At 38.1% G+C, this 17,068-nt stretch overlaps 4 protein-coding genes across 4 annotated transcripts; all 4 read right to left on the bottom strand.

Annotated features, from left to right (window-relative positions):
* Positions 1-408: 408 nt before the first annotated feature.
* LOC116189259 (auxin efflux carrier component 1-like) lies at positions 409-4,041 on the bottom strand. The gene is made up of 6 exons (XM_031518843.1): positions 2,709-4,041; positions 2,333-2,588; positions 2,115-2,200; positions 1,312-1,469; positions 831-907; positions 409-687 (listed from the first exon to the last, which is right to left on the bottom strand). The coding sequence occupies exons 1-6, from the start codon at positions 3,817-3,819 to the stop codon at positions 621-623; spliced, it is 1,755 nt and encodes a 584-aa protein (XP_031374703.1). The 5' UTR covers positions 3,820-4,041; the 3' UTR covers positions 409-620.
* Positions 4,042-9,748: 5,707 nt separating this feature from the next.
* On the bottom strand, positions 9,749-10,833 carry LOC116189535. Its single transcript, XM_031519233.1, has 3 exons — positions 10,636-10,833; positions 10,338-10,498; positions 9,749-10,249 (listed from the first exon to the last, which is right to left on the bottom strand). The coding sequence occupies exons 1-3, from the start codon at positions 10,827-10,829 to the stop codon at positions 10,059-10,061; spliced, it is 546 nt and encodes a 181-aa protein (XP_031375093.1). The 5' UTR covers positions 10,830-10,833; the 3' UTR covers positions 9,749-10,058.
* An 89-nt stretch (positions 10,834-10,922) lies between these two features.
* LOC116188886 lies at positions 10,923-12,749 on the bottom strand. Its single transcript, XM_031518343.1, has one exon. The coding sequence runs from the start codon at positions 12,747-12,749 to the stop codon at positions 10,923-10,925; it is 1,827 nt and encodes a 608-aa protein (XP_031374203.1).
* A 2,888-nt stretch (positions 12,750-15,637) lies between these two features.
* LOC116189001 (protein C2-DOMAIN ABA-RELATED 4-like) lies at positions 15,638-16,922 on the bottom strand. The gene is made up of 3 exons (XM_031518484.1): positions 16,468-16,922; positions 16,257-16,352; positions 15,638-16,134 (listed from the first exon to the last, which is right to left on the bottom strand). Exons 1-3 carry the CDS (start codon positions 16,645-16,647, stop codon positions 15,841-15,843), a joined length of 570 nt encoding a protein of 189 aa, XP_031374344.1. The 5' UTR covers positions 16,648-16,922; the 3' UTR covers positions 15,638-15,840.
* Between the last annotated feature and the right edge of the window lie 146 nt (positions 16,923-17,068).

The following is a 17,068-nucleotide window of genomic DNA, read 5'->3' as shown; positions in this document are numbered from 1 at the left end:
CGAGCCCAACCCAGCTCTTGTCATGGCGCTTTCAATTAGTTATCTTCTTTCATCCTCGAGCTCGACTCGACCGGTATCTCTAATCAAGCTTGAGCTCCGCTCCATCGGTAGGGTTAGAGCTTTTCCGTTGGTTAGGTCTGCCGATACTTGGAGAAGGGGTTATGCTTGAGATGATAAGAGTGAAAAGTAGTTCAATCTGCATGCTCGGGAGCGTCTCACTCTTCTTTCAGCTCAATGGCGTATTTACTCGCTCGTATGTGAATCTTACACTATTACATTGGTCGAGACGACTTCATTTCTATGCTTAATGCGTATAAGAAGAATCGATAATTTTCATCTGACTTCTCTTTTTCAAATTGAATCACATGATAGAATTTGTTAGCGCAGAATCAAAAAAGTAAAGTGAACTGAGCAGAAACGAAGCACACTTTTTTTTCTTTTCCTGATTGACTAACCTTACTTAATTTTACAAATTCTTCACTAAAAGGAAAGAAATTTCACAGTAAAAAAGGCATTGATTTTCTCTACTCCTCAACTACTCCATCACCTCTGTTAAATTTCTTCCTTTTTTTTTCTTTTTTAATTTTCCTAATAATATTCTTTTTTTTCCCCCCAGATTTTCAGATGCCCAGCAAAATGTAGTAGAGAAGGGTTATGGGCAGAGCGATCAGCATCCCAAATATGACTCTGCAATAAAAGAATTTTCAGTCAAAAATCAGAGACAAATTTCAGTTAATTAATTAAAAACCAATAAATATGTGGTCAAAAAAATTATATTTACAAAAAAGAAAAAACACGACATGAGAAAACAATCTGAACTGAAGACTTACGCAGTGCTGAGGATGTCGGGGTGGACGCCATATTCCTTGGCGAAGACGAAGGGGACAATTCCCTGTGGAAGAGCTGCCTGTTTTTTTTTTTCGTCCGTTTAGGCAAACAAAACAGTCAGGTTGGTTTAAGTATTATTAGATTAAACAAAATATAAAGATTATTTTCGGATTTTAGGTCAAAATATGAAATTGTTGTGTTGATTGAATATATTGAATTACTGTAAATTTTGTGATCATAAGATTCAAATTGAAAGGTTAATTTCAGGATTGTAATGTAAAAATACCAAGTTCTTTTGATTGTTAACTCTTTCCTAACCATGGCCATGAGATTTTAATCAAGCAATTCATGACAACAATTTAATTTACACGCATCCAAATAACGTAATATACAATGGAAAGTTCGAATTTTTTGAAAAACAGAACTTATACGATCTTGGAACTGAATTAATTAATTGGGAGGGAGAGAAGTGAGGAGAGGGACCTGGACGATGGCGACATGTAGGAGGACGCCTCGGACGCCTACGGCAATGGATGCAGCGGCCATGACAGCCGGGCCGGTTAGGAACCTGACAGCCATCGCAAAAGCCGCTGTCGAGTTCCCGCACGCTATCATCCTCGGCTGCAATGCCATGAACAGTCCTGTCCCCAAGCAACCCCATAAAAAATTACGTCAGGATTTTCTCTGCAGCTTAGGTGCAGCCCCGTTTCCGTATTGAATACCGAGACCAGGATTCACCGATGTTTCGGGTGCTGCGGATTTTTGAGAGAAAATTTTGAGGATTATTTGGACTTGGACATTCAAGTAACCATCGTCTACATTAATTGTTGCACGTTTTTCTCCACTGTAAGAGATTTACTTCTCGCCACTGCTCTGATTTCAGCTTTCGAAGGCGAAGTATAAAACATCAGAGGGGACAGAGGAAAGCTGTGCCCTGAACAGAACCAGAGTTGGCAAAGCTGTTTTTTTTTTTTTTTCCCTCTAATTATTTTATCCGACTCGAAAGTGAGAGCGTGTATCACTGTTTTATATCGAAAAACTAATAATCTTTAAATTAGAACCGACAACAAATTCCAATTGATTAAACTAAAGCCGCATATGCGAAGAGCAGGAGCCATGCGGGGGCAGAAAGAGCGTGCGTGCCTTGTTGGAAGATATCAAAAAAGTTATCATGACCTCAACTCACTCTGCTTTTACTTAATTAATTGATATAATTATAATTATCCAAAGTGATTAAGAATTTACAGAAAATTAATTAATTAAAATGAGGAGATGGTGAAACTGACCGAGGCTAAACATGGCCATGCCAAGCCCTGCATCTGAGAGTATGGAGATGGACTTTGCTATTATTGCAGGCATCTCAACATTCCACCTGCAGCAGAAGAACACCAACATTCAAGCAAGAAATTAGATGAAGCCCTTGAAAATAAAGAAAAACCAGAAACTAAAACGACTCGGTCGTGTCGAATCCGATGAATTTTCCCCGGGGGGGTTAGGGGCTCACTTGAATGAGACTAAGGACCACGTGAGGCCGAATAGGCTCGAGTAAGTGTTGGGGTTCCTGATGAGCTTTCTCCACACCATTATAAGGATGAGCTTCGTCATCACGCTGGTCGGCGGCATAGGCTTCGGCTTCCCGGCATCTCCCGCCTTCGCTGCTTGACTGGCACCGCTGTTGTTGTTCTCTCTATTCGTGAAGCTCAGCTCGTTCCTCTCCAAGTTATAATGTCCCTCTCGGTTGTTCTCCCCGTGGCTCTCCACTGCAGCGTAAAACAGCAATGACCGTTAGTGATATCCGATAAACCGAATAAGGGCCGTTCCGATTTGTTTCTCGGAAAACAGTCCGATGGTTCTTTCAAAAAACAGTGCGCTATTTTTACCTTTCCCGGGGGAGACAGCCAATCTCAGTTCCTTTGTAGCATCAGTGTTGTTGCGGTAAGCAGCTCCATACTCGTGGTTTCCGAACACGTCGGAAACCGGGGAGGTGCTCGAGCTCCAAACGAACATGTGAAGGTCCCTCCTCGCATTCCCATTAGCCCCGCCAACGCCGGCGCTCTTCGGGGAGAACATCCCCGGGTTGGGCGCCGGGTATTGGGCTCCGCCTCCACCCCCTTGGCCGTGGGGGAACCTGGGCTTACTCTCCTCATCGTAGTTGGACGGCCTCGGGGTCGGGCCGCGGGAGTATACGTCGGCCGGCCCGAAGTTGGAACCCCTCCCCATGACCGAGTAGAAGTCGGCGTGGTTGAAGCTGGAGCCCCTCGGGGTCGGGTTCCTGGAGCTTTGGAGCGAGTAGATCTCCGCATTGGTCAGGTTCGACGGCCTCGGGGTGGTGCCGGTGCGGTAGATGTCGGAGCGGGACGCATTGGACCTGCGCACGGTCACGTGGACCTTGCCATCCCCACGGACCTCGGCCTCGGTCTCGAGGGGCTGCCTCCCGTCGAGGGACACGATGTCGGAGTCGACGTGGATGGATACGATGGAGGCAGCGGTGTCGGGGAACTGCTCGGAGATGAGGATCCTGGCGGCGCGGTATTCGAACATGAAGAGCATGAGAGTGTACCAGATGATGCACTGGAGGACGACGATCTGGACCATGAGGCTGCCGGAGAAGGGGCCGTACATGCCCTTGAGGAGGGGGATGCCCATGACGAGGGTGTTGGGGAGGGTGGAGAGGGAGAAGAGGGTGATGGTCCAGTCGAGGGAGCCACGGCGGGTAAGGGTGGACCAGAGGAAGAGGGCTGCGAGGACGATGAGCTTCTGGAGGGTGTCGGCAGCGAGGAAGCGGAAGTTCATGGCGTAGGGGTCGTTGGAGGCGATGAAGTGGAAAGAGAGGAGGGGGACGGCGAAGAGGGCGACGAAGCGGTTGATGCCGGAGCACTGGTCCGGGGTGAATATCTTCCACCACCGGACGGAGCCGTAGGCGAGGATCATCGCCACGTAGAGCGGGACCATCGCGGTCATGACGTGGTAGAAGTCCGATCCCGTTATCATCTTTCTTCTTCTCCTCCTCCTCCTCCGTCTTCCGTACGTATCAATGGATGTTGGATAGGAAGGAAGGAAGGTTGTCTGCAGCAGAAGTTGTTTGCAGAGGGAATGGGAAGTGAAGTGAAGCGAAGGAGAGGGGAGATGGAAGAGTGCAAGTTTCTGCAAATATTTACAGTGGGAAAGGAGAGAGAGTAAAGGGTTTAAGCTTTGAGAGATGTGAGTTACCAATGCAGAACTTTGCTGTCCCAAAAGCACAATATCAGAGGTTGCCTTTTTCCTTCTTTTTTTTTTTCTTTTTCAATTTAATGAGCTTTAGGGAAAAAAAAAATTACTTAAAGTTCCGTCAGAAAAAATAAATCAAGAACCTTTTAATTTCGAATTGATAAACTGAGTATATTTCTTAAAAATTAATGATATTCAGTCGAGTGTTTGCTTGGTCGAAACACAGTAGTAACTATTCACTTGCTCTTTTGGTTTATTTTACTATCGACTCATGTATGATAGGGTGATTGAAGAAAGAATGAGATATTATGGTACACACCGAATAAAAAAAGAAAGAATAGAATAAACCTGCAACACAATATAGGAACATATGTATGTTAATACTGAAGAGAAATAAAGAAATATCATAATATAATCTTATTTGATATGATTTAGGAGATAGTATTATATATCTGTGAAATCTCATTTTACATATCTAATAGAAAAATATTTCTATATAGTATGTATTAATTCCTCTCTCTCTATATATATAATAGCGCCTTCCAACTATTATTTGTACGTGAGACATTCTATTAATTCTCTCTCATTTGGAAATTCCATGGGTAAATTCTCGTGCTGGATATTCCTCTCCAAGTCATATCCTTAGGATTGGAGGAGTGGTCAAAGAAATTAATTGTAAATGCTAGCTAAGCTAGAATGGTGAATTATAGGTGTGGGGCAATCATGGCAATGGGCTTTACATATGGATGCAATGGTAAAAGAAATTAACTTGCCTTTGATCTTCGAATTGGATCATGATCGGATTTAACTTGATTTTCTATAATGATTACAAGTGTTGACAAATGTATGGATGAATAAGAATATATATGCGTATGTATAGATGCGAAAGTAAATGAAAAAGTTATTATTAAAAAATTAATTATAAAAATAATTTAAAAAATATTATATTATTATCGAATGAAAAAAAATATAAAATAGTTCCGATTAGTCAAAATTGAATTCAGAACCTTTTAATTTCGAATTGACAAACTGAGTATATTTCTTAAAAATTAATGATCTTCAATCAGTGTCTGCTTAGTCGAAACACAGTGGTAACTATTCACTTGCTCTTTTGGTTTATTTTACTATCGACTTATGTATAATAGGATGATTGAAGAAAGAATGAGATATTATGGTACACACAGGAAAAACAGAAAGAATAAGATAAACCTGCAACACAATATAGGAACATATGTATGTTAATACTGAAGAGAAATAAAGAAATATCATAATATAATCTTATTTGATATGATTTAGGAGATAGTATTATATACCTGTGAAATCTCATTTTACATATCTAATAGAAAAATATTTCTATATAGTATGTATTAATTCCTCTCTCTCTCTATATAATAGCGCCTTCCAACTATTATTTGTACGTGAGACATTCTATTAATTCTCTCTCATTTGGAAATTCCATGGGTAAATTCTCGTGCTGGATATTCCTCTCCAAGTCATATCCTTAGGATTGGAGGAGTGGTCAAAGAAATTAATTGTAAATGCTAGCTAAGCTAGAATCGTGAATTATAGGTGTGGGGCAACCATGGCAATGGGCTTTACATTTGGATGCAATGGTAAAAGAAATTAACTTGCTTTTAATTTTCGAGTTGGATCATGATCGGACTTAACTTGATTTTCTATAATGATTACAAGTGTTGACAAATGTATGGATGAATAAGAATATATATGTGTATGTATAGATGCGAAAGTAGATGAAAAATTTATTATTAAAAAATAATTAAAAAAATATGATATTATTATTGAATGGATAAAAATATAAAATAGTCCTGATTGTAATATTAAATTTCAAGGAAAATAAAGTTACATTAAATAGAGTAAAATTTTATATTTAAACATCAAACAAAGCAGCCTTTTCGATTTACTTTTGATGTTCTGATCGTGCGGAAGCTTTTTCTCTTATTTGTTGTTATATATGTATGTATGTATGTGATGTACCTAATTTGTCTTTTTTCTTCTTTGGATTCGCCTTTTTGCTGTTGGAATTGGAATGGCTCTATGCGTATTGAATCTATGTTCTTTTAATACAAAGGAATCATTCCAATGTGTGGGGAATATAGGTAAAACCCCTCTGGGACAGATGGTATATATGATCCAATTTCCTTTTATTTATTGTTATTACAATTATTATCATCATTCCAAGATGAAGAGATGTACTCAGGGGGGAAAATTTAATGCCAATGTAGATTTTTCAACAAATTAAACAAAAAATCTGAGATATTATAAGAAGAATATTCATTAAGATAGTGTTACTTAAAATCAACATTATTCATGTGTATGCAATTGCTTGAAAATGAAAATTGTTTGGGAAAATAGCACTCCATAATAAAATATTTAGACAATTTTTACTCCCTAACATAATTTTTAAAATTAGCACGTCATAGTACAAATTACTATTTTCCTTCCAAATCTAGCACACAGGAGGTGCTATTTTCCCAAATTGTTTTGGATGAAAGGACTTATATATAACCAATTAAGGCTATTTAGCAGACATATATATATATATATATGATATTAAGTTAACGAAAGGATTTATAATTACAATCCACCATAATTTTTTTGTAGATATTATATATTGAGTTTACTAACAAATTTCGAATTATATAAGTAATGATTTCAAACTCTTAAGTGATTATTATTTTTATTGTTCTTCTTATTATTAGCCATGGGTCATGCCATTAGCTATTTAAGGGATTAAATTTCTTTTTCAAAGCTTTGGAAATAATTGACTAATAGAAATCATAATTAGACAATCCACTATAGCTAGTGCAAACAAAAAGTTCATCTTTTATTTATTTATTTTTAATATATTTGATAAGTAACAAAAAGTTTGATCTATTGTGTTGATAAGCTCGAGTTCTTAAGAAAGAAGCTATCTAGGGAGAAGGGGCTGCCCGGCTACGTTATTTTTTTTCATATAGTTAGTCTATTAAGCATTATGTTTTGTTTAAGGTTATGGGAAAGCCTTTCTAATCAAGATCAGACCCTAATTAGACAAAGTGTGGGTAATTAATCAAAAAGTATTTGGTTGTCTGCTAAAGGAAGAGAAATAATGCTTTTTATCCGCAGTATAAGCTGACTTTCCGCGGCTAAAAAATGAAATTGTGGGTGGGAAAAAAAAGAAGAAGGATTTTCCTTTACAAAACTTAATTAACTTTGCTGCCAAACAAAAGCTCTTTCTGTCAATCAATCAAAATCATGCAATGATTCCCATCGATAAATAATCTATGACCTGTGGAAAATTTTTCAGTCGCGTCCTTGGACTTCCAGTCTTATTATATATTTTCTAAACATGTCATAGTTTAGTTCATTTGTATCGTATTTCGAAAATTAAATTTTTCAGACAATCGACTGTATGTATATATTGTCGATTGTATCATGTCATTTTGTATGCAAAGTGACCGATAGTACCCACATGCAGTCGACTGTTTGAAGAATTTATTAATCAAAGAATGACATAAATAAATTGGAATACGATACGAGTACGATACATTTAGAAAAGACAAAATAACGTAGGATGTCCAATCATGTTATTGAAAAATTTCTGCCATTATGAGCTTCATCACTCTTTAATTTTCAGAAGTTCAATACTGAACAGTTAAATTAAAAGGATTTAATTGTGAAAAAAATCATTTAAAGATTTTTATTATACAGACATAACTATGTTTAGTTTCATCCCTTTTTCTCTTCTTTCATTCTTTTTTTAATAGATAAAAATAAAATTATTTTACGTTTTTATCTCATTGAAGGTTTTCTTGAGTACTATTTTTATAAAACTAGTTGAACACGCCCGCTTCTAGAATGGACAACTTGGAACTTATTATTATTGTGATTTATACTTTAAAATTGTATGACTTTCGAAGTATAAATTGTCAATTATATCGTAGATAAATAGTATAGTTCTATTAGCAAATTTCTGTAGACATACTTTCCAAAACACTTTATAATTTAAAAAATAAGAATCATAAGTAAATTGATTTTTTTCCCCCTTAAAATGGGAAAGCTTGAGATGCTTTTCAAAATAAATTATCTTGCACAATCAAAAGGAGAGTGTTTATCTCTTCTTGGTGCAACTTTTATCATTTTTCACCTGTGATATTTCCTCAAGTAGGAACAAAAAGCTGGAAAGTAAAAGAGATAGCAATAATATGGTATTAATCATTTTATTCCTTTAGAAAAAGACATTGATTCATTCCTCTCTTTAGAAAAGAGTTTGATCCTTGCCCCTCCTCTTGTACATTAGGTTTTAAAGTTTTGGACATGGTCATCTGCAAGATGGGTTTCACAAGCCCATCATTCTTTTTTTTTTAATAAAAAAAATTATAGGGAGATTGCGAAAATTTTTTATTGGTTGATATTAATCTATTTTAATATTGGGATGCATTTAACTGCAAAGTGCTCGTGGTAGACTTCAAACTCTTGCACGGTAAATAAAGTTGTTTACATGAAGTGTAGTTTGTCAACTGTCACATCTCATAATTACATAAGTTTATCGTCTAGTTAAGTAATACTAAAAAGAATAAAAGATTTTTTTTAATTTTATGCAAGATTTTATAATTTTTATGAAAAAGTATGATGACTCGGCCAACACCAAGACAAACAAAAAAAAGGCAAATTGTTAGAATTGAAATTCTTAATATGGAAGAATTTATTATTTTCTATATAAAAAATGCAAAATCCTTCCAAATAATTTTCCTAAAAATCTTCTTTATTTATAATTTCACTCATATATATTGATTAGTCTTTAAATATTGTATAAATTTTCATACTATTGTGAATGGGATTTCGAATTAAAAGAATTTTTAGATTGATTATTACGAAAACATAACAACACTATTCTATTTAATCAATAATAGTTTCTCTAACAAAACAAAAACAAATTTTCCAACTGTTACCTCTACCTAGAAGATAAAAATGAGTTGTTAACTGTAATCAAATGGCCTTAGCCAAGGGGGGAAGATTGGACAAAGCCCTAAAGAATAGGAACAAGACCCCAGATGAAAAGCTGACATGGCAATAAATGATAGGCTAGGATCTTGGGAGAAGGGATAAAAATGCCCTAAGATTAATTAGTGCCCTAGAAATCACAAAAAGACCCACAAAAGCATGCATTAGAGTTAATGATGATGGTTTTGTCCTTGGCAGGAATGAATGAAGGCCAAGGGAGACAGAGATTGGTGTGTCAGATGTTCAAGCCATCTTCAAATTGGAAATCAAATTGCCCTAAGAAATTGTGCTTAATTTGGCACGAATTGCAACAAAGGGGTCTTTTTTTTGTCTGTTCTGCAAAGATGTAAATGTGCAATGCACTTGTGATTAATTAATTCATTTTGCAGTTTTTTGTGCCTTATCTCTTGCAAATCCCACCTTTTTTTTTACTGTTAGGACTTTTAAAAAAACATTTTCTCTTGCATTACTGGCTTTCGACCAGTGTTATTAGAACCGGACCGGACATCGAACCGGTCGAGGCATGGGGTCATGGGTTTATGGGTTCAACCGGAGGTTAGATGGGTCGGACCGCTTGTTTATTTTTAAAATAAATAAATATATATATTATTTTAAGAAAATAATATAAAATACAAAAAATAAAAATAAAAATGGTAATATATATTAGATAATAATTAATATGTGTCCAAAAAAATATAAGAAAAATTTATTTGCATCTAATTGTAAATGACTCGTAGAAAAGAACTGATAGTCATTTGACAGTGCCCAATTAATCAAGAGTTAAAACTTTTCCAATGTCAAAAGAAATCGCCTAAAGAGATAGAATGGATTGGAAACAACATACAACACATGAGTTATAACTCATAAGACCACAACAACCTTAGCACACAAGTGTCTATCTAACCTTCACACATCTCACACGTAAATTAACAAAAAAAATAAAATAAAGATAAGTCATAGTTCACCATCACAAGTTGATAAATCAAACCAAACAAGGACTAACTAATCGGTCAATATCATTAGCAATTCCATGCACTCCAATCTCCACCATAATTTCCACAAATATTGTCTTCAGCTGCAGCATCATGTGGTGCTTCAGGAGCTTCAAACAATGGATTCTCTTGGACTCGGTCATTGACATTCCCTCCATCAATATTATCTTCAGCCTCATCATCCATATCAACATCTTCCAAATGCAAATCCAACGAATCTGTACGAGGAATATTACTACTAAAAATGAAATGACAATATACAACCTATCATGAAAATAGTCGGAATGAAATAAGAATATTTAGTACCATCATTTCCATTTTCTTGAATGCACATTTGCAAATCCCGTCTAAATGTTCGCAATTCTTCATTTGATAGGGCCGGTGGCTCATCCTCTAGTACCCATGTAGAATAAGAAGCAAACTTCTCGAAGTCAATTGGGTCATAATTTCTACCCTTGAAGTAGTTCCTACAAAACAAACATCTCTTGTATACTTATATGTTGCAAGTTGCAACAGATCATCAAAACAAAGTAAATATCTAAATATGAGACAAAATTTCTAATAAAGTAAGAAAGAAAAAATGGAGAGAAGCAATTGTATATACCTTTGTTGCAACTTCAAATTATAATGGACATAAACAAGGTCATTCAACCGTTGATGCTCAAGTCGGTTCCTTTTCTTAGAATGAACATGATCGAACAAACTCCAATTCCGCTCACAACCCGAGGCACTACAAGTTTGGCTCAAAACACGAATAGCCAACTTTTGTAAATTTGGTGCACTCGAGCCATACCACATCCACCACTCATCTAAACATATATAAAGAAAATAAGAATAAGAAAATGAACAAACTCAAATAAAGTAGGAAATAATAGTCGAAAATACTAGTGTTTAGAACATACCTGGAGCCATCACGATGCGATCGGATACTGCGGATACTGGTCCAAAATCACCTTCAGCATTTTTAAAAATCTTCATTTCACTTGTTAATTTTGTCTGCAATGAGGGCTTTCCATAGGAATATCTCTCTATCACATCCAACAAACCGGAAACCGTTCCTCTATTCTTCTCCATCTCGGTCAAGTCATACTGATATTTGGGATTCAACCAATACCCAGCAGCATGCAAATTTTTGTGGAGTTGCCTATCCCATCGAGCATCAAGAATGTTGATATACGGCTCAATCTTCTTCTTTCTCTTATTGAATCTTTTCAACATCTCTTCCCTAGCTTTGTACATTGCTTCAAGCAAAAATCCCATAGTAGGCCTTTCATCACTATCAACAATACGTAATACACGAACAAGAGGTTCACTAATCTGCACTATGGCTGCACATTCGGACCAGAAAGAATCCACAAATAACAGTTTCACAAATTCTTTTGCTTTACTTTCTTTTGCATGGCTTGAACTAGTCCATTCACTAGATGTTACCATAGCCCTCAAAGCATTCTGTTGTGCCAAAATACTCTGCAATGCAATGAAATTAGTGGCAAAACGAGTTGGAGCAGGGCGTAGAATTTCTCGTCCACCAGTGAATTTTCTCATCAGATTCAATGCAAAGCAATGATTGTAGATATACTTAGTAATCTTCGAAGCATGAGTCACAATATCACTCACCTCGTCCAACTTACCAATATCACTGAGAATTAAATTAATGCAATGAGCTGCACAAGGAGACCAAAATATTGTCCTGAACTCCTGCTCCAACAAACGACCAGCAGCCACGTAGTTAGCGGCATTGTCAGTCACAAAGTGAACAACATTCTCTTGACCAACAAATAGGACCACCTCTCTGAATAATTTGTAAAGCATCTCCCCAGTTTTCGAAGCATCTGAAGCATCGACAGACTTCAAGAAAACAGTTCCCTTAGGACAATAAACTAAAAAGTTAATCAAAGTTCTCCTGCATTGGTCTGTCCATCCATCCGCCATTATCGTGCAACCCGTCTCTTTCCAAATAGATCGGTAGCTATCGACATACTTTCTTACCTCCTCAACATTTTTTGTCAATAAATATCCTCTAAGATCATGAAAGCTCGGACCTTTATAACCTGCCCCCATGCTAGCAATGGCATCGATTGCTTGCTGGTAATAAGGAGAGTTAACCGTATTAAACGGTATACTTGTAGCGAGCATCCACTTAGAAATGGCAAGATCACACTTCTCGGTGACTTCTTTGCTTTGCAAAACACTCTTGAGTGTCCTTTGAGCTCCCGGTGTTGTTCTCGGTTCGAAGTAAGAATTAATTTTCATCTTGTTTGGCATCGCTGTCTTTGATTGAGTTGCCTTTCCTTTTGCTTTTGAATGAAGATGTGTCATTTCTACTCTCTCCTCATCATGCTCAGAGGGTGTAGCATATGGATTTTGCTCATCTAACATATCATACTTCCTTTTCTTTTCTAACATGTGCCCAACCAGATGTTCTTGCATTCTAAATCGAATAACGTCTGGCACCTTCCGACATGCCTCTGCATTTCCTTTTAATCCCGCCAAATGTTGTTTAAACCGATTTATACCGCTACCAGAGAGAACTTTTGAGCAATACAAGCATAGTAGCCCTTTCCTTCCATTTGCTGACGGTACTTCCTTGCAATGTGCCCATGCCGGATCAGATTTTCCTCTATTTATGCCTTTTGGAGTAGAAGAACTCGGGGTGGATTCTCTAGTAGATGGCGTAGGAGTGGGTGTGTTGCTGTTGCTAGCACCAGCAGAATACATTGTTTAACTAACAACCTGTAATGATGAAAAAAAATATATTTCAAGCTCAACATTAAGAAAAACAGGGCAGTAAAGACCAATAAAGGGCGACTAAATGATAGCTCGAAAGAGAAAAGACCAATAAAGGGCAACATTATCAAAACCAACCACCAATTTAATACCAACAATTCCATTTAAATAACTTTTTTTGTTTTTCTCTCATTCACAAAACAATCAATAAGGAATTGTAAGCTATGTGATTCATCAATACAGCAGCCGGTAAGTAGTACATTAACATGAGCGTCTATGTATCTTGTAATTGGTCCCAGTTAAAGTCTCCCTCTGTGTATATATATATATATATATAAGTGCTTCATGTGCAATCTATTAATTTTGCATGCATCTAAATATAAAAAATAAGCTTCTTTCACTAGAGCCAAATCAATTCGACTACGGCCCCTCATAGCAGCATTGATCCAATGCCATGTGTGGGTACCTCACATGCAATAGGCCCCATTCAATTATATGAAGCTCATCAGATTTCAAGCAGAAATGGTGGAGAAATGGAGTTCTTCCCAATTATCATTGATGAGGTTTTCGACTATGGAAGCAAATAGAATTAATTCAATTATTCTATGGACAAATGCTACCATGTGCTGCTGCATGTGGAATCCATATATCTGTTATTATAATTGCAGGGTGACTTGACAGTTAAATCATCCAATATAAGATCCAGACCTCTTGCCCTCGCAATAATGAGGTTCGAGTTTCTGGAAGAAGCAGCCATGAAATCAAGTTCATAATCTATAAAATAGTAAAATTTAATACCTTACTTAAGCTTTCAGAGGTCAGATTCCCGCTTACTCTTTTATCATCGCCAATTGGGGAGGAACAAAAAAAGCTGTTACAGAAGAAGCTGCAGAAATTAGGCCTCCCAAAAAGATAGAAGTATCCGATAAAGAGTCCTTACACCAACAACTCATACAAGTGTTCAAGAACAGGGCAGCAACAAAATGGAGATTTTTTTTCCACCCAATTTTCCAAGACAGACTACCATCAGGAAGAGAAGTAGAACTTGTCAGAATCAAAATACCAAATTACTCCACAACCACAAGCAAAGGAGAAGAGGGAGAGGAGCGACGAACCGATGAAGAACAACCGGAAGAATCTCGAAGATGCTCTGCAATTTCCACTCGAGTCGAGGGGGTTTCGAAAGAGAAGAAGAAGAATCAGAGGAGGCGGAGAAGATGAGCTAATGAAGAATAACAACAGGAAGAGTCGAAGGGGAAGTGAGGAACTCGGGAAGAAGACGACTAGGGTTTTTCCAGAATTCAACTCTGCTGCTCTGCATTCTGATAGATTTCTGATTTTTTGCAATTCTGCTCGGGTCGGGAGGAAAGAGTTCGGGTCGAATTCCGCTTAAAATTTATGAACCCATGAACCGGCCGGTTCGAATGGGTTCGATGGGTTCACGTAAAAACCGGCCGGTTTTTTGGGTTCACCGGGTTTTTTATGCATTTCCGGTTTTTAAGCGAACCGGACCGGTCATAGGTCCGGTTTCCGGTCGGATCGGTCGAACCGGCCGGTCCGGTCCGGTTCTGATAACGGTGCTTTCGACGGTGAACAATATGCATCTTATAATATCGAAGGGACACAAGAGTTTGACCGGCTTATTAAAGTAACAATCATCTTTTTTTTTGTCCTAAGAGACGCCTTTTAAGGCAAAGAACTATACATTAGACCAAAAACAGACATTACTGGCAGTTTGTTTTTAAGGTTAAACTCACAAAAATTTTAATTTTAATTTTAACTCAATCTACTATACAACAAGAATACACATTTTCCAAGTTAAAAATTTTAACTTTAACTTTAACTTTAACTCAACACACTACACAGTATTTTGTCATTTTCCACAATCAAAATCAAAGTTATTTTGACTCTGAAACCAAACGCAACATACATCTTCGAGAGAACCTCCATCTGCGGGATGATGGGTCCAAATCTTAACCGTTATTGTTCGGTTGACCTCTTCATTGGTTAATTGAAAATGGTAGTGCTTCCCCGACCTTTCCTTAATCTAATGAGAAAACTCAGGAATACGTAGTTTATCGATCAGGGCCCATGGACCAAAAATTCAATGGACCCTTAATCCAGTCCTTGTCTCGTGAGCTTGCCCCAATGGGTCTAGTTGGTTGGACCGCCCTTGTTGGGCCATTTTTCCGATCCATGAGAAATATGCTAATTCCATTATAGATTTTTCCATCATTTGCTTCTTTTTTTTGTTTTCATTTTCTTTTTTGGGTAATTGGTTGGAGTTTCCTAATCTAAAACCAAGCGCAATCCCTCCCATAACTGGTCTAGTCATTCGAGAAAAACTAGTATACAATGTGGATATATTTTGGACCTTATGCAATGCGAAAATTACATCTCACGGCTTTCCGATAAGATCTCAACAGAAATCTCGAGAAGAATAGCAAAAGTTCCTTAAAACTTGAGCAAACTTATTATTATTTTTTCTAACCTTTCTTAAGAGGACCAGGTAGAAACTCAGTATAACAATCCTAATGAGCATGACCATAGAGTCTTTCCTAATGTAGAATGTCCGATTCAAGCCGTAACTACCAAAATTCCCATTATTGGTGCAGCACCAACATATGCCAAGGCAAGACCACCCTTTCATCAAGCGTGCATAAGCATTGCAGAACCGTATAGCAAGTGACTGCAACCACAAATTGGGAGGCCTTCCTCGTTACTTGTCCTCGAGGAAACTTGCTATGGTGAATGGGAACCTCAACACGCGGATCTTAATGCATCCTCAACCATCAAACGCATCGAACATTGTGAAAACTCAACATTATATTATGCAGACCTCACGATATAGATACCGACCATTCCATTCGAAGAGCGTATTTAGAATTGAAATGTGCAGCAACATGCTTATGCATTATCCTTTTCTCTTGAACAACAAGAAATTGTGAAACATGCCTTCATTCCAAGCAGGGAAATCTCGGAATATGTGACAAGTCATAAACTTTACAATCCTATTTTGGCTAAGATACACGATGCTGATCCACAAAAAATCGGTTATATGAAGGACAGCTCCATGAAGAAGCTAGTAGAGACCTTTCGAGCCGGGGAGATCGATCCAGTGGAGTTGGATTTTGACCTCACCACACTCAACGTTTCTCAATCTGAGGCACAGGTCTTGGATGACTCTTCCTCCGCTCCACATAATGCAGCTCTCCTCCGCCAGGCAGTTGTCCCTGGATGGCAGCATCCTCGTTATGATCGTCCCACTCGGGAGACCATCGAGGTTCATCCTAAGCGCTTCTATGAAAGTCTTGATCTCGAACTCTGCATCGCCCATCTTGTCGTCCTTGCTGAACGTGTCATGGTCATAGACAGTCTATACATGGATCAAAAGGTGCAAATTGGGTGAGCAAACGAAACAAATCAGATACCGTAGGGATCGTACGCATTTCTTCTATCAACAACGAGAATGAACGAAACGGATCAGGAATAGGTTACCAGCTTCACTGGCTGGATAGGATCGGAAACAGATAATGTTAGATCTTCATTCCATTCCGGGTTCACATCCTTTTTGATTACCCGCGTCTTCATTCTCTGCATTTCATTTTACATCTGCATTCAATGCGTTGCATGATATTGTCGAATGATAAAGAATAAATCTTCCAATGCGAATGATAAAGAAACTTATTTGATTTTAGGAGGGAGAGACCTGTCGGCCCATCTTGACAACAACATAAGGGTCACTGCTGCGGACGTCGCGGACGGCGAGGTTGATACCGCGCTTGACCCGAACCCTGAGGAGCCCCAGCAGCATCTCCATCAGGGACGGGGCATTGGTCAGCCCGTGGCCGCTTCCATTCGACTCCGGTGTCTTGGGAGAACTCTCCATTCTATAAATAACAGGAAGAGATCGATTCAGCTCTTATACACCTCCGCCTCGTCCTCTCTTACAATGTGCTCCCCACTAAGATGTCAATAGCCGGCGACATAAGGGATGGAAACTCGACCGAGTTCCGACAGGACCCACCTCGGAGCCTTTCTTCCTCTAATCCCCAGCTGGCGAGATTTCCCCTTCTGGGATTTTGAGGGGGAATTGTAAACCGAACAGTAAAGTCGCAAACGGTTTCTTGTTCTGTCTTGTGGATGACAAAAAATGTCCAAAAAAACTGATCGCTGATAGAGAGAGAGAGAGAGAGAGATTGGTTTCCGTTATTTCTGGACGGAAATGGTTAATCCGTTCGGAGATTTCTGCGGGAGGGTTGACTGCTGAGAACGAGACATGACAGGGGGAAGAAAGTCAGCGGTCGGAT

The sequence above is a fragment of the Punica granatum genome, chromosome 8 (assembly GCF_007655135.1).
Source record: "Punica granatum isolate Tunisia-2019 chromosome 8, ASM765513v2, whole genome shotgun sequence".
In the NCBI taxonomy this organism is placed as follows: Eukaryota; Viridiplantae; Streptophyta; class Magnoliopsida; order Myrtales; family Lythraceae; genus Punica; species Punica granatum.
The sequence above is the reverse complement of the archived record's forward strand: the minus strand, read 5'-3'. Positions and strand labels throughout refer to the sequence as shown.

What these genes read in the sequence shown, in the direction of transcription:
- LOC116188886 (XM_031518343.1), bottom strand. Translation starts at nt 12,749, where the DNA reads ATGTATTCTGCTGGTGCTAGCAACAGCAACACACCCACTCCTACGCCA.
- LOC116189535 (XM_031519233.1), bottom strand. Translation starts at nt 10,829, where the DNA reads ATGTGGTATGGCTCGAGTGCACCAAATTTACAAAAGTTGGCTATTCGT. An exon ending in AATTTGAAGTTGCAACAAAG is followed by an intron (nt 10,499 to 10,635) that starts GTATATACAATT and finishes TTTGTTTTGTAG; the next exon opens with GAACTACTTCAAGGGTAGAA. An exon ending in TCAAGAAAATGGAAATGATG is followed by an intron (nt 10,250 to 10,337) that starts GTACTAAATATT and finishes TTCCTCGTACAG; the next exon opens with ATTCGTTGGATTTGCATTTG.
- LOC116189259 (XM_031518843.1), bottom strand. Translation starts at nt 3,819, where the DNA reads ATGATAACGGGATCGGACTTCTACCACGTCATGACCGCGATGGTCCCG. An exon ending in CATGGCCATGTTTAGCCTCG is followed by an intron (nt 1,470 to 2,114) that starts GTCAGTTTCACC and finishes GCTTGGGGACAG; the next exon opens with GACTGTTCATGGCATTGCAG. An exon ending in TACATGTCGCCATCGTCCAG is followed by an intron (nt 908 to 1,311) that starts GTCCCTCTCCTC and finishes AAAAAAAAACAG; the next exon opens with GCAGCTCTTCCACAGGGAAT.
- LOC116189001 (XM_031518484.1), bottom strand. Translation starts at nt 16,647, where the DNA reads ATGGAGAGTTCTCCCAAGACACCGGAGTCGAATGGAAGCGGCCACGGG. An exon ending in TTGTCAAGATGGGCCGACAG is followed by an intron (nt 16,353 to 16,467) that starts GTCTCTCCCTCC and finishes AATGAAATGCAG; the next exon opens with AGAATGAAGACGCGGGTAAT. An exon ending in CTATCCAGCCAGTGAAGCTG is followed by an intron (nt 16,135 to 16,256) that starts GTAACCTATTCC and finishes ATCCATGTATAG; the next exon opens with ACTGTCTATGACCATGACAC.